Source organism: Lissotriton helveticus, chromosome 6 (genome assembly GCF_964261635.1).
Source record: "Lissotriton helveticus chromosome 6, aLisHel1.1, whole genome shotgun sequence".
In the NCBI taxonomy this organism is placed as follows: domain Eukaryota; kingdom Metazoa; phylum Chordata; class Amphibia; order Caudata; family Salamandridae; genus Lissotriton; species Lissotriton helveticus.
In genome coordinates this window covers 1,871,638,808-1,871,666,679 of record NC_136067.1, presented here as the reverse complement: position 1 = coordinate 1,871,666,679, position 27,872 = coordinate 1,871,638,808, and the positions used below count along the sequence as shown (strand labels likewise).

The 27,872-nt window shown below is 45.7% G+C and overlaps 1 protein-coding gene across 2 annotated transcripts in view; it reads right to left on the bottom strand.

Moving 5' to 3' along the window:
- Nucleotides 1-27,872, bottom strand: part of LYPLAL1 (lysophospholipase like 1) — a 180,747-nt gene that overhangs the window by 133,043 nt on the left and 19,832 nt on the right. The window contains exon 2 of one of the 2 annotated variants that reach the window (XM_078649792.1): nt 6,960-7,059. The exons of the other annotated variant lie outside the window; for it this stretch is intronic. Within the exon in view, the coding sequence (XP_078505918.1) occupies nt 6,960-7,059 (100 nt within the window). The remainder of the gene's footprint in view (nt 1-6,959; nt 7,060-27,872) is intronic. 2 annotated transcript variants of the gene reach the window in all.

Sequence of the window (27,872 nt, the reverse complement as noted above, 5' to 3'; positions counted from 1 at the left end):
CATGCCAACCCCCAGATGCATCAAGAACCCATTTTGCGATTCCTTAATAGCGAAAAATAACGATTCGCTATTAAGGAATAGCAAAATGCAATGCATGAAGAAATCACTAAAAAAATAGCGATTTCTTAAAATTCCTTAATTGCGACTCGCAAATTGCGAGTCGCAATTAAGGAATACCTCCCCATTCTTTCCTATGGGGCTAGAGGCCATAGGCATGAATGGGAAGACATTCTCAATTTGCGAATCACAATTAGCGAACCGCAAATTGAGAATGCGATTTCAAGGGTGCAGGGGTGTCCAAAGGACACCCTGTTGCACCCCTGAAATTGATTTGTGCACATATGTTGAGCACACACATGCCCTTAGTGTGTGCGCAACATGAAACTTTGAAAAATGCACTTTAGTGCATTTTTCAAAGTTTTTGAAAATTACCATGAAGTTCAACTTCATGGTAATTTGCGAGCCCTATTAGCGAAATCGCTATTTTTTAAACTTTAATGCATTGCATTTAAGGAATCTCAATTTGAGATTCCTTAAATGCAAGTAATCGAAATTTTGCGATTTCTTAATATGCGATTTTTGCATTTGGGATGATGCATCCCAAATGCAAAAATACCGGTTGCAAAGCGGCAGATTCTGAGAATCTGCCCCTTTGCGAGCGGATTCTAGCTTGAAGCATCTGGGCCCAAGTTTCTTGGGTTTGCTCATGTGAGCCCACTAGACTGTTCCACCTCTAAAAGGAAATACCGCAACAGGAAACATGCTGAGCTTTTGACATTGGGTTATATGGTTGCCCTTCCTTAACCATACCTTGGACCCATTCATTTGCCGGATTATCTTTACCTGTGAACAGTCTGTTAAGCTGAATTACAGTGTCACTCAAAAGGTGGTACAAAAATCAGGTCAAAGTCGCCCTGAAGCGATACCTTTACCACACGGTACGGGGTTGTTTTTTGTGTTCGATCCCAATATAATGGGGTGTACATTGTCATACCGTCTTGGTGACTGGTTTTACCACATGGCATTACTCTTTGTGCATAACTTCACCCAGTTTATTACATTCGGAAATTGCATGGGCAGAAAACTGCTCAGAGGGCCATTCACACCAAAGCACGATTAAAAATTGCAGGAAATGAGATCGACTAAGTAGGCTTTTTTACTTCGAAATCGTAGTATTCTAAAATTGTGGTCTTTAGAGTTCCCTTTTCTACCACTAGAACATTGAAACAAAACAGACTTGCAAAATAAACACATTTGAAGCCAATGTAGGGAAAAAGGTTTTACTAGGTCAAAGCAGAATTCTGGTATTTACATTTCAACTATACAAAGCAAGCACATATGTATAAACTTTCTTTGTGCATTGGTATAAAACCGAAGCCGGAATGACTTAAGTGCATCTGTTTCACATTGTTAACTCAGCTAATGGTCTTATCAGGAATGGGAGCTGACGAGCAAAACCCCAGGCAGAACCCCTAGAGGAATTCCCAGTCACAATGAAACAAAAAAACACAGGCAATTCACTTGGTCTGATTTCCTCAAAAAAGACAGCGATCATACATAAAATGCTGCAGAAATGGAGTGCGGAAATGTATTGTTCTAAAAGAAGTATATTACTCACAATGAATTTGAGGTGACTTGGCAGGTTGGCATGGGGTAGCGAGAACTCAGCAATGTCCGCATGACTTGATGGACAGTAATGGGCTGAAGAGGCTTTCCCATATGTGTTAATTTCTTAACGAAGACTCACGACAGCAGTGTTCACACCTCTCAAGGATGGATAGCTGGCAAAAGAGTGAGTTGGTAGCCCTACGGACCAGCGTTCCTTCCCTAAAAGCCAAAACCTGTGTGACTATGAAATCAGAACTTAATCTAATCATTCAGAATAAATTATTGGTGGAACAGTGTGGTAAAACCTGACCCCACTCTGTCAGTATACTTACTGCGAGTTGAATTAAAGTTATGATGGAAGGCAGCTCTTTAAATGGGCCGGTACGGTCAGGTACAGAGTAACCGCACTTCTGCATTTTGAGAGGCAGAGTAACCGCACTTCTGCATTTTGAGAGGCAGAGTAACCGCACTTCTGCATTTTGAGAGGCACAGTAACCGCACTTCTGCATTTTGAGAGGCAGAGTAACCGCACTTCTGCATTTTGAGAGGCAGAGTAACCGCACTTCTGCATTCTGAGAGGCAGAGTAACCGCACTTCTGCATTCTGAGAGGCAGAGTAACCGCACTTCTGCATTTTGAGAGGCAGAGTAACCGCACTTCTGCATTCTGAGAGGCAGAGTAACCGCACTTCTGCATTCTGAGAGGCAGAGTAACCGCACTTCTGCATTCTGAGAGGCAGAGTAACCGCACTTCTGCATTCTGAGAGGCAGAGTAACCGCACTTCTGCATTCTGAGAGGCAGAGTAACCGCACTTCTGCATTCTGAGAGGCAGAGTAACCGCACTTCTGCATTCTGAGAGGCAGAGTAACCGCACTTCTGCATTCTGAGAGGCAGAGTAACCGCACTTCTGCATTCTGAGAGGCAGAGTGCCGGCACTTCTGCATTCTGAGAGGCAGAGTGCCGGCACTTCTGCATTCTGAGAGGCAGAGTGCCGGCACTTCTGCATTCTGAGAGGCAGAGTGCCGGCACTTCTGCATTCTGAGAGGCAGAGTGCCGGCACTTCTGCATTCTGAGAGGCAGAGTGCCGGCACTTCTGCATTCTGAGAGGCAGAGTGCCGGCACTTCTGCATTCTGAGAGGCAGAGTGCCGGCACTTCTGCATTCTGAGAGGCAGAGTGCCGGCACTTCTGCATTCTGAGAGGCAGAGTGCCGGCACTTCTGCATTCTGAGAGGCAGAGTGCCGGCACTTCTGCATTCTGAGAGGCAGAGTGCCGGCACTTCTGCATTCTGAGAGGCAGAGTGCCGGCACTTCTGCATTCTGAGAGGCAGAGTGCCGGCACTTCTGCATTCTGAGAGGCAGAGTGCCGGCACTTCTGCATTCTGAGAGGCAGAGTGCCGGCACTTCTGCATTCTGAGAGGCAGAGTACCCGGCACTTCTGAGAGGCAGAGTACCGGCACGTCGGCATTCTGAGAGGCAGAGTACCGGCACGTCGGCATTCTGAGAGGCAGAGTACCGGCACGTCGGCATTCTGAGAGGCAGAGTACCGGCACGTCGGCATTCTGAGAGGCAGAGTACCGGCACGTCTGCATTCTGAGAGGCAGAGTACCGGCACGTCTGCATTCTGAGAGGCAGAGTACCGGCACGTCTGCATTCTGAGAGGCAGAGTACCGGCACGTCTGCATTCTGAGAGGCAGAGTACCGGCACTTCTGCATTCTGAGAGGCAGAGTACCGGCACTTCTGCATTCTGAGAGGCAGAGTACCGGCACTTCTGCATTCTGAGAGGCAGAGTACCGGCACTTCTGCATTCTGAGAGGCAGAGTACCGGCACTTCTGCATTCTGAGAGGCAGAGTACCGGCACTTCTGCATTCTGAGAGGCAGAGTACCGGCACTTCTGCATTCTGAGAGGCAGAGTACCGGCACTTCTGCATTCTGAGAGGCAGAGTACCGGCACTTCTGCATTCTGAGAGGCAGAGTACCGGCACTTCTGCATTCTGAGAGGCAGAGTACCGGCACTTCTGCATTCTGAGAGGCAGAGTACCGGCACTTCTGCATTCTGAGAGGCAGAGTACCGGCACTTCTGCATTCTGAGAGGCAGAGTACCGGCACTTCTGCATTATGAGAGGCAGAGTACCTGCACTTCTGCATTATGAGAGGCAGAGTACCTGCACTTCACAGCAGAGGAGCAATACTTTTCATTGGAGAATACTGTAATTTCTCAGAAGCGAACAGGCGCTTTGGTATTGAAACCTGCACTTCTATTTTTCCATCTCCAGCTCGGATGGAAGGTACGGATATGATGCCAAGAGACTTTGAGGACGCAACAGGTTACTAGGGATGTGCGAAAATAGAATACCAATAAAAGGTCCCTAAATTCATCATTTTGAACACAATTTGACTCACAGATGTAGGGATGTTTAGAAAACAACTCAAAACCTGGTTATTTTAGCAATAACTTCACCATGAGTGTTGGTCCTGCTTTACGGTGGCGTTCTGTTCTGCTTAGTGCCGGGACACTCTATTTAGTAGCTGTGCGCTTTACAAATACGCAATAACAATGACAATAACAATGAAAATACAAATGTGAGTTTTATCATCTGGCCAACGTGTACCACTTTTGAGGTAATATTCTGCAGTAAAAAGCCATACTGCAGATTTTCTTTCTCGCATAACAGGGAAAATAACCAGATATTTCACAATCAGCAAGACTCCATCTGTGCATTTATTCAGCAGCAACTGTTATTAACACAAAGTTCACACTTTTTTGCAAACTGGTCAATGCTTTTCTTAGAGAGTCATGCAATTTGACGAAATGGGGTTTCTGTAACACTGCACACCCCTAAAGAGAACATATTTAGTTGCACCACATGTTGACAGAAAGCATGCTGCAACCATGTAATGCTAGAGAAATGGCTTTCATTGAAAATCTAAACAACAGAGTGTGCATGAGCATCAGGTATGCTTACATATTCTACAAGGCTTCTCTCATATACTTGTGACACCGTTGACTACACACAAGGCTTCACCGCTCATGAGGTAGTAGAACAACTTTCGCTGGTTCTAAGACAGGAAGTTATCACATTTTACATCTGCATGCTTTACACTGACATATATATCACATCTGGAGCTCCAGAGGCACAGGCCCTATTCCTAACTTGTTTTACTCATTGTATTTCTAGGTTGTAGCAATAGATATACACTCCTGAGCAGACTCCTGATCTGCCTCCATTTTGGAGTATCAATCAGAAAATACGTTTTTAAATGGACTTGAGTGTCACCAATTCACTACAAGGGAAGGTATGAGGGACTGGGCCCTGTCATGTTATTTTCATCATATCTGCCATTAAAGCTCGTTTTTTATTGTCCCTTAGGCTGTTAAATATTCTTTAAATGCCCCTCGTCCTTTAGGAGTCTGCTGGAATTCATATATTCAAAGAAGTGGCCACTAATCCAAACAAGCATTGGCAAAGCCAATTGGTCTGGCATTTGATTGGGTAATGTGTGCACCAGCTGTTCTACAAAGAAAATCCCATATTGAATTAACTTCTTAGACCACAATAATATGGACGCTGGGAGTAGAGTTCCACTGCTGAACAGAGTGCATGAGTAGAGTTGATCAGTACCCTCAAAGAAGAGTGTTATGAAAAGTAAGTAGAAGATGAAGTTTGTGATGTAAGTGGTGAAATGCAAAGGCATACCAAAGAAAATATTGCAGAGTTTTTAATTAATTCTGACAAAAGGCCAATACTTTGGTGAATCTTTAATACAATTTATGTGAATGTGTTTTTTTTCCTTTGAGTAAGTAAAGCTGTAAATTAAATATGTTAACATTACAGAAAAGTAAAACATATGAACGCACAAGGACAATTAGTGAATAGCACTATATCTTTGTGATTTTCCTATCTTCATGACAGGCATTATAAACAGCATGCACTTCCAAAACAAAAAAAAACTATAAATCAGCACTTAAATTGTGATTGTATCAGCAAAGGAAATACAACAAAATACAAACACTGGCTCTCAGTTACACGCTGATCATTATGTATCATTTGCATTTTAACAAAAAGCATTGGCAAATCCAATAAATCTGGCTTTATTGTGAACAACGCATGCAAAATCAGTCATGCAGAAATATATTTCCACATGATAACACATTATAAACCACACCCATTGGCTTTGACAATGTTTGTTAGCCATGGTGGTGGCATTGGTTGAAGTATCAGTGGTAGTACTGATAGTTGCAAATGAAGCATCTGTTGATGTTCACCAATGGCAATTAATGTATACATATATATCAAACTCTGTGCTATGGTGAAGCCAATAGTGCAATGTACATGTATATGATTTGCGCTGTTATCCACAATTCACACTGTCACTGCTAAAGTTGTATCTATAGTACATGTGATCAATACTATCTGAAAAACATACCAGATTTAGAAAGGAAAAAAAGCGTTAGTACTGATGGTGGTGCTCTTATTTTTCACATGGGCTATACTGGTAGCGCTATTGACATTAGTGGAGCTACTCAGAGAGGCAGTACTTTTATTCCTAGTGGTGGTAGCAGTGATATAGATAATAGTATTGCATATATAGGATAACATGTTTGACGATTGAGTGTACTTTACCATTTAAAATAGAACTTCACACACTGCAATGAAAGCATCACATGGGAGGTGAAATGGTACACTAACTAGCCACTGGCATGAGGCGAGAGAGGAATGCCTGCTCAATGTATATTATGAAGAACTGCTAATAAATGCCCTGGCAGAACGTGTGGTTTGTGGCTGACATGTCGCATTGAAAGTGGTCACAGGAAGGTAGCTATGATTACCATGGTGCAATGGGCTATAATATTGTGATCCTAAAACATAAGAACCTGGATCACAGGTTTTACAAGAACAACATCAACATAATGAAGATGCTATTTTAAGCCTGATCAGTATTTGTGCAGGCCTGGCAGTCAGACAGTGGGCGTCACCTACCCAAGGCTGTCAAATGAATCCTTTAGTCAGGGTTTTTTTGCTTTAAATTAAAACAATTGGAACTAGTATATGAAAAAGAATGAACAGAGTACTGATGTTAGTTTTTAGATGATTAACGTTGTGAAGTGTGCACATGTATTTTGTATTGAGAATAAGGTATTTAACTGGGTATTAAGCATGCTATCTAGTGAAAATGGCATTTCTCACTGATGGCAATTGATATGGGTTTAATTTTTTTTATAACAAAAGCATTTTTATTTCATGACTAGCTTTTTGTCTAACAAAAAGTATATAAATACACAACAGATCAACACAAGTTCATCTTAACCAAACGGAATTGAATTATCCAAGTAAACATAAATGTACGATACCTTTCAGGAGCAGTAGGAAAAATAACTTTTATATGCTGGAAAGAAAAATCTTCATCTAAAATCTCTTTGATCCTGCTTCTTATTCCGCTTCCTGTATCACCTATAAAAATAATTGGAAGAGGACTTTGATCTTTATTCAATGCCTTCCACAGAAATTGCATTTACTTCATGACAAATATTATCAAATGAAAGAAAACAGTGAAACTTAACAAGAGTTAAATGGGATATTCAAATGTACTCATCACCAATGTATCTCAAGGGAACATTGACTTATGGAACTGAAATTCAGACAAGAGTATTATATTTATCTAGTAAGAACACATTTAAATATGTTTACGCACAACAACACCACCATCTAAAGAGTAGTCACGGAAGAGCAAGCAACTGGGTTACGTATTATCACAAATGTAAACAAGATTCCAATAGATTAATCTACATTAAAAAATACAAATGAGAGAAATGGGCATATTACAAGTGGAGCAGAGCAGTATCCTCAGTTGATCCACTGGGGTATAGTGCTCCTCTAAATGACAACTAATCTAGTAGACATGCACTTGCTTATAATAGAAAGTTAAGTGGGGGCATTCATCAAAATGAAATTGTGAATTCAGTAAGACATTCCACCTGGAAAAAGAACAGGTCCACATGGTTATTCCACAATCAGTGGAGTTTAACTTGTAGTAGCCAGATTTGTGTGAGGCGACACACCCAGGAAACATTATTCATGGCCTCATGGTATCCCTGCACATAAATCTGCACTATTTGTACTTAGTGCCAATGTATTCAAATGCTTTACTCAGGTATGCGATAAATACAGACACAAGTGTTCGGTCTCCAGTATAGATTTTAAAAGTAGAAGGTGCAAATATGAAAATTCATGTAGCTGTCACATAATATTCAGCTATTTTTTTTTTAAAGGTCCTCCCTTAAAGCAAAATCTGAACAATTAGTACAGGAATCAAAATGCCGATTTTTCTTTTTTTTTTTAAACAGTTCATAATAATTTATTTCCCAATTTTCTTCTATCACTTGCCTTATAATTGCGCTATTGGTCACTTTACAACACCCTAAAGTTCTTTGGTAAAGTGAAAACACTCAAAGCCATTTGAATAGTTGAAACAAACCTATAGAAGTGCAAACCCCTCCTTATTCTTCAGAGAAACTGACTTTAACACCTTACTACGAGGAGAAAACACAGTATATTTGTGCAGATCACAAAAGCATGGACTATATTTTGCCCTCCTACTGCCAACTTAATGGGCACCCTATCAAATCCCAGATCCAATTCAAGTATCATGGATTATGCAGAAATTCCTATGCCAAGAAAGAAAAAGCGTGCACTAAATCTGACATACAAACTTTTTAAGAACCGTAAATCCAAGTCCTCTACAGCAGCCCGTTTTACTGTTCCATCTACAGGGCGATAGTAATTAAGATTTATAACCCCATACCTCTGGAACACTTTATCGACACACCTCTGTCACTACCGAGGCAGAGACTTTCCACAGTTATTAAAACAGCGTCTACTCTCAAAGCCATCTTCCCCCTTTTTAGAAATCCGCCACCTGTCGAAACATCAGGCAGCAATGTTTCAGCTAATTTGGAGACTGCTGCAATGTCTCTCATTCCCACCCAAATAAAACCAAAATATCCCTCTATCTCAACTTACTTCCACAGGTGTTCCTTATTACTAGCCAAATGCGACTCCTACTTTTGTAGTGAGACAAGGTCTTTACATTCTCTATACCTGCTTCGTCTAATGCATTCTTCATCCCTGCAATCAATCCTGTGAAGAACAGTGACACCATCCATTGATAAACAAACAAACCCACCTTGTTAAAAGATATGACTGAATCTACTTCTACAAATCAGGATAATATTTAAGTCATCCTCAACACGTCACTGTATAGACAATTGTTTATTTTTTTTAAAAATGGTTTATTGAAAGCCTGCAGTTCAATTCAAAAGCTGCACATGCGAGCGGTCAGTGTCGCACCATTGTAATCAATTAAAGCAATTTAAAGTTACACAATGTGCCGGACGAATATATGAAACAAATATGTAGCAACCATCTCTTATAACACAGAAAAGAACCCCTTTCACCCCTCCCCCTCCCCATGGCACTGCATCCAATATGACATACATAAATAAAGCGTCTTCCCTTCCTATAGGTACACAAGCATAGTGACATTAACTTGAGTCCAATAGCATCAGGCTTCTACAGAGTATAAATACGAATGTGTGGCACATTACAAATCAGGATGACTCAGGAGATATAATGTCAGTGGGGCCCAGAAGTCTTTGGGTCATGACGATTCAGGCAGTTCTTCTGCATACACTTCCAATTGCTCCCGTTGATAATTCAAATCTCTGATCCACTTTAAAACCGTGAGCAATCCCTTTGCGCCCCAGCATTGCGCCACAGCCCGTTTGGCCATTAGCGTCGCCACAGCAACCAACCGCCTTTTACAAGGTTTCAAAGCCGTCACATTGCCCAGCAGGTATAACTCAGGCATACATCTCACCCGTTCTAGCACAACATCTGTCAGCACGCCCACAACTTTAGTCCAAAAATCAGCTATGCCTGTACACAGCCAGACGAGATGTAAGAAATCGGCGTCCGGGTGTCCACACCGCACACAACAAGCCACATCACGCCATCCAAATTTCCGCAATTGCGCGGGGGTATAATAGAGCTGATGTAAAAATGTAAAGTGAATGATGCAAAGGTTATAGTTAGCTGTAAGGCGCCCAGTCAGCTTACAACAGAATTACCAATGATCTGTGGACAACACTCCCTCCCCCCCTCAATGCTTCATTCCAACGTATGTATGTATGAGGGATGTTCCTCCGACTCCCTCTCACGAAGGGACGCCGCATATAATTTGGTAATTAGTCCCTTACGTTCCTCTCCAGCAAGCACCGCCTGCAGTGCTCGCAATGACTAAGGCTCCGCTGGGTAATTAGGGTAGATGTCCTGACTGCCTGTAGGTCCCTCACATACGTTAAACTCAGCATGGAGCCATGTGTCCCGCTCGCTTGTACATCTGGCTGTGAGCGGAACTGGCCCTGTTTGTATAGGTCTCCCATCTGCATAACCCCAACCATTTGCAGTGTACGAAACGTTGAACATTCTTGCGCCGCCGATATGCCAGGGTGCGCCGCTAACGGTAATTTAGGAGCATAGAGGTAATTCAGCCGTGCCCTTCTAGCCAATGTCTACCAAGCCCAGGCGGTGCACTGCACCGGGTTGATTTCCGTCCGGGGGCCTCTACTCCCACCCAAAAATGCAGCCGCCACTAATGGCAGGGGGAGTATTGCGTTGGCTTCTATTGCTGTAAGAGGAAGAAAATGTTGGGGGAAAAAACAATAATGCGCAAATTGCGCCTGTGCGCATAAATAATAGAGGCACAAATCCAGCGCCACGAAGCCACCCAGTTCAAATGGTTTTACCAGAGTATTCCAGCTGCAACAAGGTTTCTTGCCCCCCCCCCCCGAAACAAATGACAATAGGGCCGTCTGCAGGACCTTAAAGACAGACATGTTCAGGCGGAGAGGAATATTCACAAATAGGTACAGTAGTTTTAGCAAAATAGCCATTATGGTCACCGCGATACGGTACGCAAGTGAGAGGGGCAGACGGACCCACTGCTCGGCCTTTTCCGTAAGTTGCGAGCTAGTGCATCCATAATTCATGGAGATTACTTGCTTAGGGTCTCTGTGTAACCAAATCCCCCAAATATTTCACAGGGTCCTGTGAAACAAGCAGGCAACAGAGGCACACACAAAACCGGGTCGCAAGCAGTCAACAGAGGCACACACAAAACCGGACTGCAAGCAGTCAACAGAGGCAAAAACACTAATAAAAACAGTTGTTAAAAAAAGAGCGTAGCTAACAGAGTGTGTAGAGATCTGTGTACGGAGCTGTTGCAGAAAGAATCTCCTCCCAGTATGGTGTCTGGCTCATTGTGTGATGCACATTGCTTTAAAGCGAACATGCCTAGGTGAGGTCGGCCAGTCTATAGGTTGAAGGGTTGGTTATATGCGAGCGCAGGAATGCCCTTATTTGGCCAAATGGGGAGGCGCTTGTTGTTGGAAGAAACGCTGTACCCGGGCACTGACAGCCAGACAGAAGCGGCTGTCGATGGGAGTGACCGGCGGGGGCAGAGAGACACGAGAAGTCAGTGGGGCTGGGGCATTCAATGCGGTCACTGCACGTGCAGCGGAGCAGGCAATGCGACGCAGGGCTAGTGGGGCCCGCACTTACAGGGACGGGGCTCTGACCTGGTGGCGACTAATTAGCTCACCTACGGGAGTTACCCCACGGCCTAATGTATAGTCAAAGCTGAAATTCATGCTTTGCTACACAGGCTAGCTTTGAGAGTCTGTATATGTGAACAAAGCACGTATTCATTTCTTAAGCAAACATTTCATGTCTCATGTGAAGGTTTATGGAAATGCGTGAGTTGCCACAAAGAATAATGTATGCATTTATAAACATTTAAGCATCAGCCCATTATGAAATAACCAGCGGCTCCTTGTTTGCCTGACAGTTAAAGATAATCCAGGGAAGCCACAGATTGTCATTAAAGCTAGTAGCGTTTGTCGTTTAAACGTAACACTCATCTCCGGGATGTCCTGTAAAATCAAAGGCAATTAATTGTGCTAGAGACGAGTAGAAATTCGGATGCGGAGCACTAAGACCGTGCCATGCTTTCATTCTGGGAGCCCTTTCCTGGTGTGCTGTATAGAAACTATACTTCTGCAGTAGAGCTTTGAAGTGCCTGCCGCGTTTAGCGCACGAGCCAGACTTTAAAAAAAAAACTAAAATACATTTTGAACAGGTTAAAATCTTATTGATTTTACTTTTTTTTATAAATCGCTTCTAAGTTTTCCATGTGTTATGGAGCGGGAGGAGAGACAGGCATAAGGAGAAAGGGAGTCTGATGGATGGGAGGAAAGCAAGGGAGAGACGCAGGAAACGAACGAGGGTCAGGGGGTGGGGGGACTTTAGCACAACGACGGTCAGGGGGTGAGGGGGGGACACGAGCACAACGAGCAACAGGCCACAACAGGGGTTTTCATCGGAAACAGAATTAGCCCCTAGTTGTGATCAGGGGTCAAAAGTAGTACTGGAGTCACCGACCTCTGATTACCCCACGGCGACTGCAGGTAAACCCTGTGTGAAAATATGCAAAAGCTGGAGCAGCAACGAGGGTCAGGGGGTATGGGGGGGGACACAAGCACAACGAGGGTCAAGGGGGTGGGGGGACTCGAGCACAACGACGGTCAGGGGGGTGGGGGGGACACGAGCACAACAACGGTCAAGGGGGTGGGGGGGTCACATGCACAACGAGCAACAGGCCACAACAGAGGTTTTCATCGGAAACAGAATTAGCCCCTAGTTGTGATCAGGGGTCAAAAGAAGTACTGGAGTCACCGACCTTTGATTACCCCACGGCGACGTGCAGGGTCCAATAAATCGCTCACAGCGCGTCTGGCGTGGTCAGTGTATGTACCAGAGTACTGGTGAGTGTGTCTTTATTTGCTAGCCGCCCAAAAGTCCACGCCACCACACTCCTCCCACATAGTAAGATATTGTACAGGTTGTCATGTCCGCTCGAAGTCTCACGCGTCACACTTTACTGATCAGTTTAACAAAAGACAAGTAATCCTGCTTTACGTCGGCGCGGTTTGAAAATAAAAATTGTAAATGTTGCAGCAGCATAAAAGAGGGATTGAATCGGGATGTTATTTCTTAGCCCAGACAAAGTCGCTGCTGGAAATAAAAGTTCTCCGCCCAGTCGCATTTCAAAGAGGCCGGTTTTGAATGTGCTGTCCGATTCGTGCCCCTCCTGGCCAGCCTCTGCTTTATCAGGCCCCGGCCAGCTCTGCACTGCGCCAGGCTATTGTTGGCACAGACGTTTCGGAGCAGGGCTGCACGTGGCCGGGCACCGGCTGACGCTGCCAGGGAGGCTTTGAATTACTTTGTGAGGAGGCTGCTGCCTGCAGTGGAGACGAGGGAATAATAGCCCAGCCTGAGAAAAGAACAGGCAGATGTGCAGCAGTGTGAGCACTGGCCGCGGCGAGGAATAATGAATGGAGAAAGCGCAGAGGGCGACGGGGAGGGAAAAGGACAGCAAGGTGGAGAGATGGTGAGAGATGGAAGTGGGGGCGGAAGAGAGAGTAAGAAAACAAGATCGAGAAGTAGCCATGGGCATCCTTCAGTGACTGCAGCACACATGGGCAGCTGGCAGCGCATTCCTCTGAGAGCCAGCGGGACCCGCAGACAGACAAAGGGAGGGCGCGTTTATACACGCCGGCAACAGCCGAGGGAAAGGGGGCCAGTGAGGGCACAGAAAGAAATAATACTTTTAGAAGGGCCGGTGATGGCGAAAAACACAAGCATTAAGGGCAGAGCTCACTCTCCTGTGGGATACAGAGCAGGGGCTGAAATCACTCTCCATCTTCAAAGAAATGCCCAAAACAAACCTTGGCGGGGAAAAAAAAAATAACATCCGCCCACCGCCGCAATGACGATTGCAAGGGGGCGGGATGAGTAAAAATCGCCAGAACGCCCACGAATCTGCTCCGGCAATGACGGACAGATCGATCTTCCAATGGCTAGCCTCCATTTATGGAGCTAGCCAATGGAAGAGCAGGCGGGACAAAGCCCCCGTACTGTTGTAACATAAGATTTCGCCTGTGCGAACGCTGCTGCGCAGCGGACGCCAGGCGAAACCTAAAAAGGGGGAACCCCATTCGTGTGAGTACAGTAAACATATATTCCCAAGAAAGAGAATCAAATGCTTCTGTGGCGTCGAGCAGCACCGCCACGGCTTGAAACTCAGGATCAAAACAGTGGAGAGTCGCAAAAATGGTATGTAGATTGTGCGAGGTAGATCATGCAGGCACAAAACCTGACTGGTCAGGAAGTACCAGCAGGGGGACCAGAGGCTGAAGTCTAAGGGCAATCATTTTAGCTAAAATCTTGTAATCGATATTAATCATGGACAGTGAACGATAGGAATCGTAGCTATTGGGCTCTTTATCGGGTTTCAATAGCATCACTAAGAGTTTCCCTTAACGAGGGCGGAAGGCCTCCAGTGTCATACGCCTCCCCGTAAACTTCAAGGAGTCTGGGGGCTAGAGCATCCGCGAATGTCTTATAGAACTTGCTTGGGAGCCCATCTAGGCCTACAGCTTTACATGTGGGGAGAGACATAATAGCAAGCTGAACATCTTCCTCATCAAAAGGTTGGGTAAGATATTCTCTATGGCCTGGGGACAGCCAGCCAAGTTCAACATCATCTAAATACGAGTGGATTGCATCCGGCTGTTTCACATCCCCATTTCTATGAAGAGCAGTATAATAGCCAAGTATGGTCTCACTGATGCCAACTGTGGTGTAGAGAGCCTCTCCCGCCTCAAGCATCTCCGTGATATACTCCTGACTCCGTGGAGTAGCCAATTTTTGTACAAGGGAACGGCTAGGCCATCCCCCCTCACCGTAATAACGACCCTTGCTACGCCTTGACCTATGCACCATCACCTGATCGGCAGTTTCACTGTGTTCAATCACCAGTTCATGGATCTTCAACAGTGTTTCGGGCATTGGGTTTGTCTCATATGCTCGTTCTAGAGTCAAAATATCAGCAGCTAATTTGTGAATCCTGCGTCTCAGATCTCGCAGAACACCGGCCTGTGGCCCCCTACAGACCCCTCTAATGGTGACTTTAAATGCCTCCCACATGATACCTGCGCTATCAACAGAGCCCGTATTTTCCATAAAGAAATTGTGAATAGCTTCCCCAACGGTGGCCTTGAAGACTAGGTCAGTTAGAGAAGACGGCTGCCATCGCCACTGGAACAGCAGTCTCTCACACACGGGGACCCGGAGTTCCAAGAGCACTGGAGAGTGATCGGAGTGTGTCCGAGCCAAATTACGTACTCCAACCGCCCAAGTGAATGCAACCTCAGTGGCCAGCCAGAAATCCAGGCGGGACCATGTCCCGTGCACAGATGAAATGAACGTGCTCTCTCGCATCTCAGGGTGCTGCAAACGCCACACATCTTTCAAACACCTGCATCCATCAGGCCCTGCAGCGTCTCCGCAGCTGGATTAGGCTGTGCCAGCCCACTACCCATACGATCAACATCCACATCCAGACAGATATTGAAATCACCTCCCCATATTATCTTCGCATCTGGGAACCCCGAGATACGGCGCCAGACATCAATGAAAAAGGCAGTGTCATCGACATTCGGTCCATACACATTCACTAAAAGAACACTCAACCCACCTAGTTGGCCATGTACCAGCACCACTCAACCCAGGTCATCTGCCTGAGTGCACATGACCTGAAATGGAATCCCTTTCTTAATCAGTGTCATCACCCCCGTGCATAGCTGGAATAGGAGGAAGCTACACAAAGGCCAGCCCACCTACCCCCCCCACATTCTTTTCCGTTAATTTCGTGAGAGGAGTCTCCTGCAAAAAAGCGATCTGGACATCCATCCTGTCTAAATAGGCAAACACAGACCTGATCTTTTTACGAATGTTGAGACCACGCACACTCCAGGTTAGAAATTGTATTTTAACCCTCATCTGGTCAGCAGAGTGTAAAGGAGCCCGGCAAATGGATATATCACAGACGTGTGTGCCAGTGCATCCAAGAAGAGAAAATTCACGAAATAAAAAATAAAAGTGCCAGTTAGCCCCCCTACCACTTCAGCGTACCAAACATGCTAAAGCCGTCCCTACCCAAAACAAACAAACCCCAAAAGCAAATCTAACAGTTCGTATCCAGTGGGGTACTCCCATGCGGGGAATACTAGAGCTACTTGCCTTCCAGGAGGTGGCTAATCAGGACTATATACCTGTGCTGAAAAAAAGGAGATGACAGTGAAAAAATACTCAGTGCATCTTAAACATTCCTCTTAAGGTATGTAGAGTCTCTGTAGCAAATCTGTCAAACACAGCAATAATTTCACAACACAGCAAATATATCACGTAATCAGCCAGCAGAGCAGCAGGCAACATAAGAAACACAGCCCCCAACTACAGTACATATCACAACTCCTCCTCGTCCGGTTCAGTCTGAGACTCCCACCTCCGTCTTTTCAGCGTGCTCCATTGCGGCCTTGGGATTGGGAAAGATTTTTGACTCGCTCTCCTGGCCAAAATATAGGTGGGCAGGGTACAGCATAGCATAGGAGATGCCTTCTGATTGGATACATTTCTTTAACAGCCCCGAACTCCCTGCGAGCAGATTGGACAGCAACCGTAAAATCTGGAAAAAAGGATAAAGACGTCCCTTGATGCTCAATGGAGCCTTTCTCTCAGGCCATCCTCAAAATGCCATCACGGTCCCTATAATTTAATAAGCGAACAATGATGGGGTGGGGTGGAGCCCCAGGCACCGGCCTCGCCGCCAGTGAGCGATGTGCCCGTTCCACGACGAACATGGTGGACAGGTTCTCGGGTCCAAAGATATCTTTTAGCAGAGTCTCAATGTAAGTCTCTATCCTCCCCCTCCCAGTGTTCGTCGATTCTGGCAGACTGGTGATTCGGAGATTGTTGCGACGAGACCTGGCCTCTAAGTCCTCGTTCTTTGCCTGAATTTGTGCCAATCAATACTTTCTCCATGTTGAGGGCCTTGCCTGACACCTCACTTAAATCATCTTCAGTAGTGGAGACCCACTGCTCAATCTCCCCCATTGTGGCGTTTTGCTTCTCTAGCTGAGAAAACGTGGTCTAGCCTATGGTTCACAGCAGCCATAGTGCCCTCGATGGATTGGAGGCTTTTCTGCTTTGCCAGGAGAGTGACTTCCAGCGTGGACGGGCCGTCCGCCCCCCCCCCCCCACACATCCTCCTTAGGCATCTGCTTCCGAGTCTGAGGCAGCCTTTTGTGATGTTTTACTGGGCTTGCATGCCTCAATAGTGAGGCGAGGCTGTGATTTATCTGTCCTTCCCATAGCAAATGAAAATCAGCCAAATAAGGAAGTGTAGGGTCCAGCAGGTAGTAGCCCAGGCGCACGCAGCCCTATTGCACAGCTACCAACAGGAGATCACAGTGCTCCAACAGGTACAGGTGCAGAAAACAATGTTGTCCACTATACAGGAGAAACAGTCAGGGCCTGTGGACAGTATACGGGCGTCACTCCACGTCACATGCAAGTGAAGGGGGCCTGATCCGACCGGCAGTGGGCCGCTGGGACACCAGCGCTAGCCCTTCGGCCACTTCCAGCGCTTGTCTCGTACAATAAAGCGGCACGTGCTTCCTATGCGGCCGCAGTGCGCCAGTGCAGGTTTTAACCAGGTCAGGCGAGATGCAGTCTCCCCATTCCAGGCCATTGAGTGAGATCTCCGCAGGCTCACAACTGTAGGCCTCCAGTAAATGAGTGTGTCTGTGCGAGCATAGACAAGGGGGTATCCACAAGTTCAGCCCAGCGCGCTAGAAATCCAGGGTAGGGAGGTGTGATCCAGAGGACCCCAGGCGGGCTCCCGGAGTCAATGGCCGCAACAGGGTATCAGCTTCTTGATGTGGGAGATGCACAGGCCCTATGTACACATATGCAGGTTGCAGGCTTGATCTCCGAGCCCCAGGCACTGTGGTATACTGGTGCAGGCAGTCTCACACACTGTCACGCACCGCGCAGCCGGGCTGCAATTTGCAGGTCGCAACCCCGCGCCTGGGCCCACATCCGCCTCTGCAGAGAAGGTCCAGACAGGGTCGCAACCCACTCACCGCTGTCCGCCGCCGGCTCAAGGAACCTCCTGCCATGTTTCCGGGATCGCCGTCCTCCGTCTCAGGTCTCCAGGTCCCGCAGTGACACATCCTCCTGGGGCTCTAGGGGCTCAAGTGTCCGAGGTACCGACAAGCAATACGTCAGAGCCTCCACCCCGCCGTCTGGTCCGGAACGCGTGCTAGAGCCCCAGTCAGCCGCCGCTGCCACTGGTAGCAACTGCAACACAAGCGAGGCCGCAGTCTTCTTCTAACCGCCACGGGCTCCGCTTATCGCTCTGTGTCGAGGGAGATCGCAGGTGTCCTCCCACACCTCGGCCGGCCGAGCGTTTCAGGTCCGGACCGAGGCGGCCGCCATTTTCGTGTCATACCGGGCAGCCAAATATAGAGGTTGCAGCCTGTTTCAACCGACGGCAGCAGCCGACCGCGCTCCAGTTAAGTGCAGAGTTAGTACGCTGCAGGGGGCTACCCTTTTACAATGTGGATGCAGCTATTATTTAGCAGATATTGGGCGGATAGGCGATTAGCCAGCAGAGCTGCACTAAGGTGCGGCCATCTTGCCTGGCGCCCTCTAGCGCCCTCGATTGTATAGACAATTGTTGGAACTGCCCTGGTCTTATTTTAAATACATCCACAAGCATATGCTAACCTTTATTACCCACTTTATACATCTAGAAACAACATTGATAACACCCAAGTAATCTTGAGCATTTGATGGCACTTTTGTGAATAAAGCAATAGTATTTAATATCAGCCTCCCAGCCAGATGTTTCTAAGGACAAACAGAATTATCATTTTAAATTTCCATAAAATCAAACGGGGACAATGATTAACATCAGCACAATTTCCCTCAAATATATGTGCAAAAATTGACACTTTTCATTAACAATTCTTGTTGAACGTTTTGATGTTTTAAACTGAGCCAATTCCCTACTCCTCTTCTTCTGCCACCATCTCACGTTAACCTTTGAAACCCCAATAAAAAATCTTGAAGAGCAGACATCTTGAAGTAGTAGAGCGTTGGTAGATTTCGGGTCCCTCTGCACAGAGGAGCAGCCAATAGCTGCTTCTTTCAACTGTTCAAATTGAAAGGCCATATTTGTCAGCTGCCGAGGACAAGGAAACTGAATGAAGTTCTTCACTATTTCAACATTAAGGAAGCAGATTCGCTACTAAAACCTGAAAAAGTAAAGATGAGAATTCCCACCGCACTCCCCCAGGGACCAATGTCTGCAACTGGCATCAACTGGTGTACCAAGATTCTCAGCACTAAAGTGGGAAAAGGGAATAATATATTTCTTTACACAAGCAAAAGGAGAAAAAATGATTACAAAATTGAGCATTAAAGTAAAAATGTTTTACACATGTTATTGGATTATATTACCTTTAAGATAAGGACCTCAAACAATTTCTTGGAATCACCTCCACGGAAAGAGTGCCTAAATCAACCTGGAGTTTGGGCCTCAATCCCTGGGGTGTGCAAAAGGTCTATATGAAGCATGAAATTGATAAAATTAGTAAAAACACTGTGGGATCTCTTAGCTGAGATCTATTGTCATCGACATTACAATTATTGCCCAAGTGGTCCTTCAACAAAGGCTATATTCCCTAAATTCACTGCTAGGAGGCTAAATGTGACAAACTATGCAAGACTGAGGAAGAAATTTGTAGTGTCAGGTAAAGGAAGGAGAATGTGTGGAAAATGAGAAAATATTGTTCTCAACATTAGATCTCAGGGAAAGATGGGACAATGTGTACATTATATAACCTGCAAGTATTAGAAATGCAAGTATTTCAATAGAAGGCCTACAACCAGAATTCAAGGCGGGATTAAGACATTAGCAGCACCGTTAATGAACAGTAGCTGCCATGCAAAGGACAAACAATGCCTTTTTCCTAACATATACGGCTTTGAATTACAAAATAAGACCATCCTAGCCTGTAATGTCGTATGCGGGGGCAGTGATCCGTGTTCCATGCATTCTCTAGAGGTTTGCTTCCAGTGCCATGTGCAAATGAAAATTAGTGTACAATGTACATTTCTCCATATTCAGGGCATGCATGTGAACAAACAAACCCTTGAAGAACACTTAGGCCCCCATTTGGATGGCGGGCATCCTCGTGGAAAACAGGACCGCCCGCGATCTGAGCAGCGGTCCCGCCATGCCCATTTTGATGCGGCCGCCACACTGGCGGGCGCATCATGCATTTATAACATTGCAGCGGGCGGTGTTCACACCAACACCCGCCGCAATGTTATAAATATATGGTATGCATTTGCATACACAAAGCGGCAGGCACCGCGCAGTGCCTGCCGCATTGTGTATGCAAATGCAGGGGGGGTACCACAGGTACACCCCCATGTGCACCCCCCACCTCGCTTTCACCATGGGGGCCCGCAGGGGGCCCCCAAAGTAAAGACTGCATGCTGCCGCCATGGAAAGGCATCTGACGAAGCCCATCATAATATGGCTGGTGGTGTCCGATAGACACCGCCACCATATGAACCCTTTTCCGCCCCGGTCGCAAGGTGACCGGGGGGGAAAAGCGGCGGACGGTGTTTCCGTCCACCGCGGTCCCTCCCCCGCCATAGTAATATGGCGGGGGGAAATGGGTGACGGGCGGGCAAGGATGTCGGTGGCGATCCGCCATACATCCTAATGGGCCCCTTAGTATCTGCCAGCTGAGTGATGGCTCTTATTTAGCACACTTGATATGGGGGTGCAAATAGTGTTTTGGAGGGGTAACCCTTTCTCCTGTCAGAAATTTGTCCAGAAGGCACATGTTCATACACTTTTTCAGGTTGAATGCTGGGACTGTACTCAATCCCATGGGCATCTGACCCACGCTACACTAATGGCCATGCTCCCCCATTGCTAGCACAAATAGCCCAAGACCCTAGTAATTTATGGGGTACCCTTATGTCATAAAACTACCAGTGGTCAGAAAGGACTATATCAAACTCTAATAGAGAAGAGGGTGTACATTTGGCAGGGGTAGCTCCTCTGCTAAGGCGGAGGAGTGTCACCCCACTGCCTTATAGCACAGCAAAAAAGTAAAAATAAAATGATAACACGCTATTATCATTTTATTTGTATGTGCTGAGGCAGCTTTGTGGGACTGGGCCTGGTAGCGCATGGGTAGGAATGGTGGGCACCCTCCCAAGTGTGCATGAATGTTTGGCCGGCTGTCTGGGGCTGGCCAAACAATCGTGCACAATATAATTTTTCTGGCCAGACTGCATTAAAGCCAGGGGGGAGCACATACCCAGACTCCCATTCACTGTCTGAGCGCAAAATAACGGCGCTCAGACCAATTACAAGGCTGAATTGCAGTGTTGTGATTGGCTTAGGGGAGCCTGGGTGGTTCCTATTCGCACAGAAGCCAGGAAGAGGCTAGAGAGGATGGAAGAGAGTCGGCCGCCGGCAGGCAAGTGATTTTTAAAAATGTATTTGTAACCCCCCCACACACACACACTACTGCTTCCTGGGAGCAGCCGCCACAGACAATAGGGTTGGGCGGTGGGCTCCGCTCCGCTGGCAGAGTTTTTCCACTCCAGGCTCTTAATGGGGTGCGGAGTTCAGCAAAAACCCTGCTAGTCGCAGCTTTGCCGGGGCAGTCATACTATAGGTGCATTTTGCCTAACCCTATCGTAGTGTCTCCTTGTGACAGGCTCGGCCTTCACGCAGTTTGACATGCGTGTTTTTTCCTGAGGAGGGTTGGCTGCATTTCCGAGTTCCCATGTGCTGATGAAGAGCGGGACAGGTCAGGCCCGGTTCTAGCGGGTGGGCCTGGTGGCCCAGGCCCACCCAAACATGAGCCTGGCCCACCCATACAGAAGCCTTGGCCCTCGAAGTGAGGGCTTGAAGGCAGGCGTGCAAGGGCATTGACCTCAAAGGGTGTCTGTGTGTGTGTGTGCACGCCCGGGCTGAGACAGCTTTCCGGGGGCGCATACACAAACAGTTTTTGAGATTGCAGCCGCACCCGAGTACTTCACAGGTCTTTAAAAGACCATTTACATATGAACGAGGCTTTGTTTAACACCCCTTCATCTCCACATGGCAAAAGACAAATCCTTTCTTTGACATGGGTAACCTTTGCTTCTTGTTCTGCTGTGTGGATATTTATTTTTCTATGCTGCGCAGGAGAAAAGAAGTTTGTTTATTCCTATTCACCTTTCCTGACCCCTGCAGCTGCTTATCACATCAGGCTGCCTGTGACACAAAGTTTGACTAACGGAGTAGTAGGTAAGAGAATGTGTTACTATTTGTTTTTCTTTTTAAAATCTGCAGGCCCAGCACGACACATACTTCATGTGCGCTTTATTTAAACAGTTTTCATCATTCTCATTGCCTATGCAGGACAACAATAAGACACTACAAAATTCCCAGATAACTCTGGTGATTAATGATCCTGCTGGAGATCAGTCATTTGTCTGTTGGTAGTTTTTAAATGCGGATGAACTGTATTTTATGTGGATAGCTCAGTGGGTCACTGCCTTTGTCACAGAGATCTTTGTGTTACTTGCAGTTCAGAAGTTGCAATCCTAACATAGGACAGTGACCAATGAACTGTCATCAAAGAGCTGAATACAAACCAATGAACTGTAATCAAAGAGCTGAATACAAACATGAATGGTATAGTTAGAACTTCGCTTTGTTTGTTTTGTGATATAGTTAGAACTTCCCCAGTCTTTCATCATTCTAATGTTGCTAAAATGAGTATGTTTGGGCAGATGTACATTTTTATCAGTAAAGCTGACACCCATGGAATACTCTTTAAATCCTAAGGTTGTGTTTCCCCAGACCATACCCTTTTAAAATATACTGCCCAACAGTATGGATGACGTGATTCCTACACCTTGTAATCCTCATTGGCTTCTGTGACATTCCCTGTAGACTGATTTACATACTTGTATGATTCATTGTCTCTGTATAATGTGTGCGTGGTGTAAAGTACTGACACACTACACTGATATGAGTAGCGCTATACAACAAATGAAATGCATATGAGAGAGTGGCTACGTAGAGATGAGGGCACTGGAGGGGGGTGGCAGTGAGGGAATCAGAGAAGGAGGTCCACGGGGGCTATGGAGAGATGAGGGACGCTGGTGGAGGGTGGCAGTGAGAGAATCCGAGGAAGAGGTCATGCGGTGGAGGGGGGAGCTAGGGAGAGATGAGGGGCACTGTTGGAGGGTGGTAGTGAGGGAGTCTGAGGAGGAGATCATGAAGGGGAGGGGCTACAGAGAGATGATGGGCACTGGGGGAGGGTGGCAGTGAGGGAATCCGAGGAGGAGGTCATAAGAGGGAGGGGTTATGGGGGAGATGAGGGGTACTTGTGGCATGTGGCATTGCAGTGAGGAAATCCGAGGAGGAGTTCAATAGGGGGGGGGGGGCATGGAAGGATGAGGGGCACTGTTGGAAGGTGATAGTAAAGGTATTTACGGAGAAAGAGGTTATTGGTGCGGCGCCAAAAAAGAGTTTCACATCAGCGCTGAAGCCTGTCATGGTCTTTATGTTTTTGTTTCTTTAATTAGCAGTGGGGTCATAAGGGCTACTGTGGAACATACTTTAAAGTGCGTGCTAATTATATTTACTGCTATAGTCAATGCTTTAAGTTGGAATGTGATTTTAATAATGTTTTTACCGGGAAAAATGAAAGTGGAGTCCAATGGTGCCTGATATGGGGCTGGGGCCCAAGGTCAGCTGTGAGATAAGGTGCATTGGAGAGGAGTGGGTATAATCAAGCCTGTAAGGGAGTGCGTTGCAGAATCCAGGGTCAGGTGGAGGTAGGTATGAAGAGGGATTCTCCATGAAGACTCCCACAGAGGAAGCCTGTGAAGTGTCACTTGCCTGATACTCCCACCTCAGAAACCTCCTCTTCCCATCAAAGGAACATTACATGGAAAAAACACTTTTGGGAGTGATAATATTTGGAAAGAGATTTGGAAAAGAGTGCGTTTTACTGGGCCTTGTAAGACTAAGAAGAGATAAAGGAGGGCCCTGAAGCAGGTCTGCCTAGACATATATGCGACAAATCAAGCCCGCAGTGGCCCACCCAAATGCACCCTTGGCCCTGTCATGTCCTGATAGGGTGGGCGACCGACAGTAGGGCATTAGGACCCTGTGGGTCCTAAGGGAGAGTGACCAGGTCGTCACCGGACACCAGTTCCGGTGACGGGACAGGAAGAGGACGGACAATGACCAGGACAGAGACGAGGACGGATGTACTGACGAGCTGCTGTACAATATGATAATAAATGAAGTACCCGACTAATCTGTGTCCTGTGCTTGGTATGCCGCCCAGCGAATAGCTACAACACGACACTGGCGACGAAGGAAAGAAACGGATCGACGTGTGTCTAGCACGTGCACCATCGTGAAAAAACCAGGTGCTCACCCTGGATGTGCCGCAAGTGAGATGGAAGACGGGAAGAGCGACGCGGGAGCCCACCAGACAGCGACTGTAGAAAGATGCAGCAGATCACGGTAAGCGCTAAGAACAAGCGCGGGCCTTTGAAAGCAAGGCGTGAGGTCTCGCGAGAGCTTAGGAGTCTCGGCGGCCATCACTAAGTCAGGCGGCTGAGCCAATGAAAGTGGGAAACAAATGAGGAGGCCATCATGAGGTCAGGAAAAGCGAGATTTCGATCGCGAAATCTCGCAAGATAACGGCGGCCATTTTAAATGGGACATTGGAGAAACAGGCCATAAGAAACAGCGGGGCTGCCATTTCAAGGCCAGGCGAAGAAGAAAATAAGTGAAACAACATTGAAAAAGAGACAATTAAAGAACACGAAGAGAAAACAAAGGTAAACAGAGGTAGAAAGGGACTAAAGATCCCCACAACAAAACAACAAAGAAGAAAATAAGGGGCAAAAGAAGATAAAAGAGAAGAGAATAAGCACAAACATAATTAAGGTGCCAGAGAAAAAGATAAAGGATAAAGAAAAAGGAGCACAACATAGCATACCAAAAGAAACAGAGACTCAAGAAATGATTAAAGGAAAGAACAGAGCAGCCATTTCAAAGCCAGGCAAAGGGCAATGAAGAAGAAGAACACAAGACAAGGTGAATAAAGGAGAACGCGAGCAAGAAGAAAAGACAGGAAGAAAAAGAAGATAAAGAAGAAAAGAAAGATAAGCACGGAAAAGGTCTGAAAAGGGAGACAAAGGAGATAAATGTCGTGATTGAAGAATAAAGGATAAATAACGGGCAAAAGAGCGCACAAGTGGAAAAAGAGCAATAAGAAAAAGAAAGAAGACAGTGCAATAAGAAAAGAAAAGAATAATAAGTGAAATAAAAAGAGAAAGAAAGAAGAAAAGAAAAGAAAAGAGTTAAGAAAGGAGCAAAAGAGAGTGAAATAAAGAGAGTGGAGGAAGCCAAAGAAGGCTGAACAAAAGACAGAAAAGAGAAATAACAAAGAAAAGAGGGACAAAGAGGACTTAGAGAAGGAGGAAGAAGGAAAGAATATATACATATATAAGAAAGAAGAACAAGAGAGTGGAAGAAGCCAGAGAAGGTTAAATAAAAGACAACAAAAGAGACACAAACAAAAAAGGACAAGGAGAGCCTAGAAAAGGCTAAAAGGACAAGGAGAATAACAGAAGAAGAAGAAGAAAAAGGACACAAAAGGGACACAAGAGAAAAGGACAAGGATAGCCTAGAAAAGGCTAAAAGGACAAGGAGAGCCTAAAAAAGGCTAAAAGGACAAGGAGAGCCTCGGAAAGAAGGGGTAAAAGGGAGCAACACGGAAAGACATACCACAGGAGAAAGAGCAGCAAAAAGAAAGGACAAAGACATGCAATGAGCAGAGCGGACAAGCGCCACCAAGGAAATAAAGGAAAGAGGCACCGCAGGGCCAGGACCAAAGGTGTTGAGACAGAAATAATATAGATGATAAGACAACAAGCTCTCCAAAGAGTCACCGGCGGTGACGAAAGTGAAAGGATGGATGATAACGGCTGTCTACGACAAACAACGAATAACAAGAAAGAGATAGCATTTCAAGGACAAAGAAGGCGGAGAAAGAAGAAATGGCAGCGACAACTGCAGCCATATGGAAGGTAGAAGATAAAGGACAAGGAAGCGATGGAGAAACTAGAATAACGAAGGGCATGCAGTAAACAACAGAGACTCATTGAAGAAATGTAGAATGACAAGTGCTCTCTCTCTCTCTCTCTCTCTCTCTCTCTCTTTTCTTTTTTTCGTTTTTCCCCTTCATCAATGCAACTGTGAATGAGGACTGTCAATGGTGGGCGACAGTGGTTATGATAAATGTGTCATGAACATGTGTTTGCAACAAGGGGGGAGATGTCATGTCCTGATAGGGTGGGGTCCTAAGGGAGAGTGACCAGGTCGTCACCGGACACCAGTTCCGGTGACGGGACAGGAAGAGGACGGACAATGACCAGGACAGAGACGAGGACGGATGTACTGACGAGCTGCTGTACAATATGATAATAAATGAAGTACCCGACTAATCTGTGTCCTGTGCTTGGTATGCCGCCCAGCGAATAGCTACAACACGACAGGCCCACCCAAATAAAAATTCCTGGAGCCGGGCCTGGGACAGGTACGTGGTGATTGGCACACATCTGCCACTGCTAATGCCGCATGGGCGCTGCCACACTGATCGATTCAGTGCTGCTCTGATTGGGCACTTTGGGAGGCTTTTGGTAAAGGATTCCACATGGAGGCCCTGTGCTGTGGACATGCTGGCCCACCAGCAGCCGCTGGGATGTATTCCATTCGAGGTAAGTAATGCTGAAACTGCAGATCCGCAATAGAGTCATTAGTTCTGAATCAATGCCATTTAACAAAAGAGAAAAATTAGCCTCTATCAAGTGATGATGATCCAGCGGCCTATAGAAAATATATCATAAACAACGCTACCCAACTTCATAACCTACAAATAAAATTCTATACTAAATTTTGGACCCATTTATAAACCTGACATATTTTGGGCCTACTGAATCAGGTGGTCAGATTAAATCTATATACACATTATCTACAAACTATATACATTTTATACATCTGCGGAAGGAATATTGTCATTAGAATAAACTTAACCATTTAAACGACCACCATTGGCGAAGTGATCTAGCTAATAGTAACCTACACTCCTGAATAACCAAGACCAGCTTGTTTGTCAAAAGTAAGATTTTATTTACTAAATTATGGTATATAAGTTGATAGTTTTATAAATGAATTTTATTAGCAATAAAGCAAGCATGATTGTAAAGAAAAGTGAGTAAAATACAATTTAAGCAAATGAATTAAAAATTAAAGTGAATATATAAAGTTTAGCATTTCTAAAACCTAATTCCCTAACTGAGCTAAATAGATAGAAATTAAAGTAAAGTTCTTTGAGGATTCTTACGTGCTCCACGCAAAGTTCGACAGCACTTCACCCTCATCGGAAAGTCAGAAAGCAGCAGCCAGCCCATCCCTAGGGACATGACTTTTTATACCTTTCTACGCTAACTAAACTACGCAAAGGAAAGTTTTCAGAAATCTTCGACGTCCCATTGGCTGAGAGTGACAAGTGACATGTCACCCACTTTTCAAAACTTCCATTAAGTCACTTTTCTTAGAGACCATTGTCCCTTCCGAGTGCAACCAGGAGCTTCCTTGGATTGCAACAATTGTATAAAGTCATTCTCGCAGCGTCCATTGACTTCCAATTGACTTCCGCGGATGCCAAGTTAAGGACTGACAAAATGTTCTTTTTCGACCTTGGCCATGTCCGACAGAATGACGATAACACGTTAGTTTTTGCTTTGTGAACGCAGCTTTTGACGAATAATTTATTTCAGAATGGGCGTCTCAGCACTTTTGCAGAAGTAAAATTCTGCATATTGTAGTTCGGGCAGACAAGGCCCAAAAGCAGACAACTTATGTTTTCTAATATAAAACAAACACAAGAAAAGTATTAATGTAAGAAATAATGTAGATTCTGTATCCACCCCAGGATTTACTAAATAATTAACCCACCCGATTAATCAAATTGTTACCTAGCCTTTGCAAACAAATAAAGCAGCGTTTATATCTACCAGTCTCCGTTTTCCATGAGACTTAAATGCACCTAGAATAATAGAATTGACATCACATAGACAAGGAAAAGCAAAACAAGCACATGCTTCTTTTAAGTTTGCAGCAGTTAGTT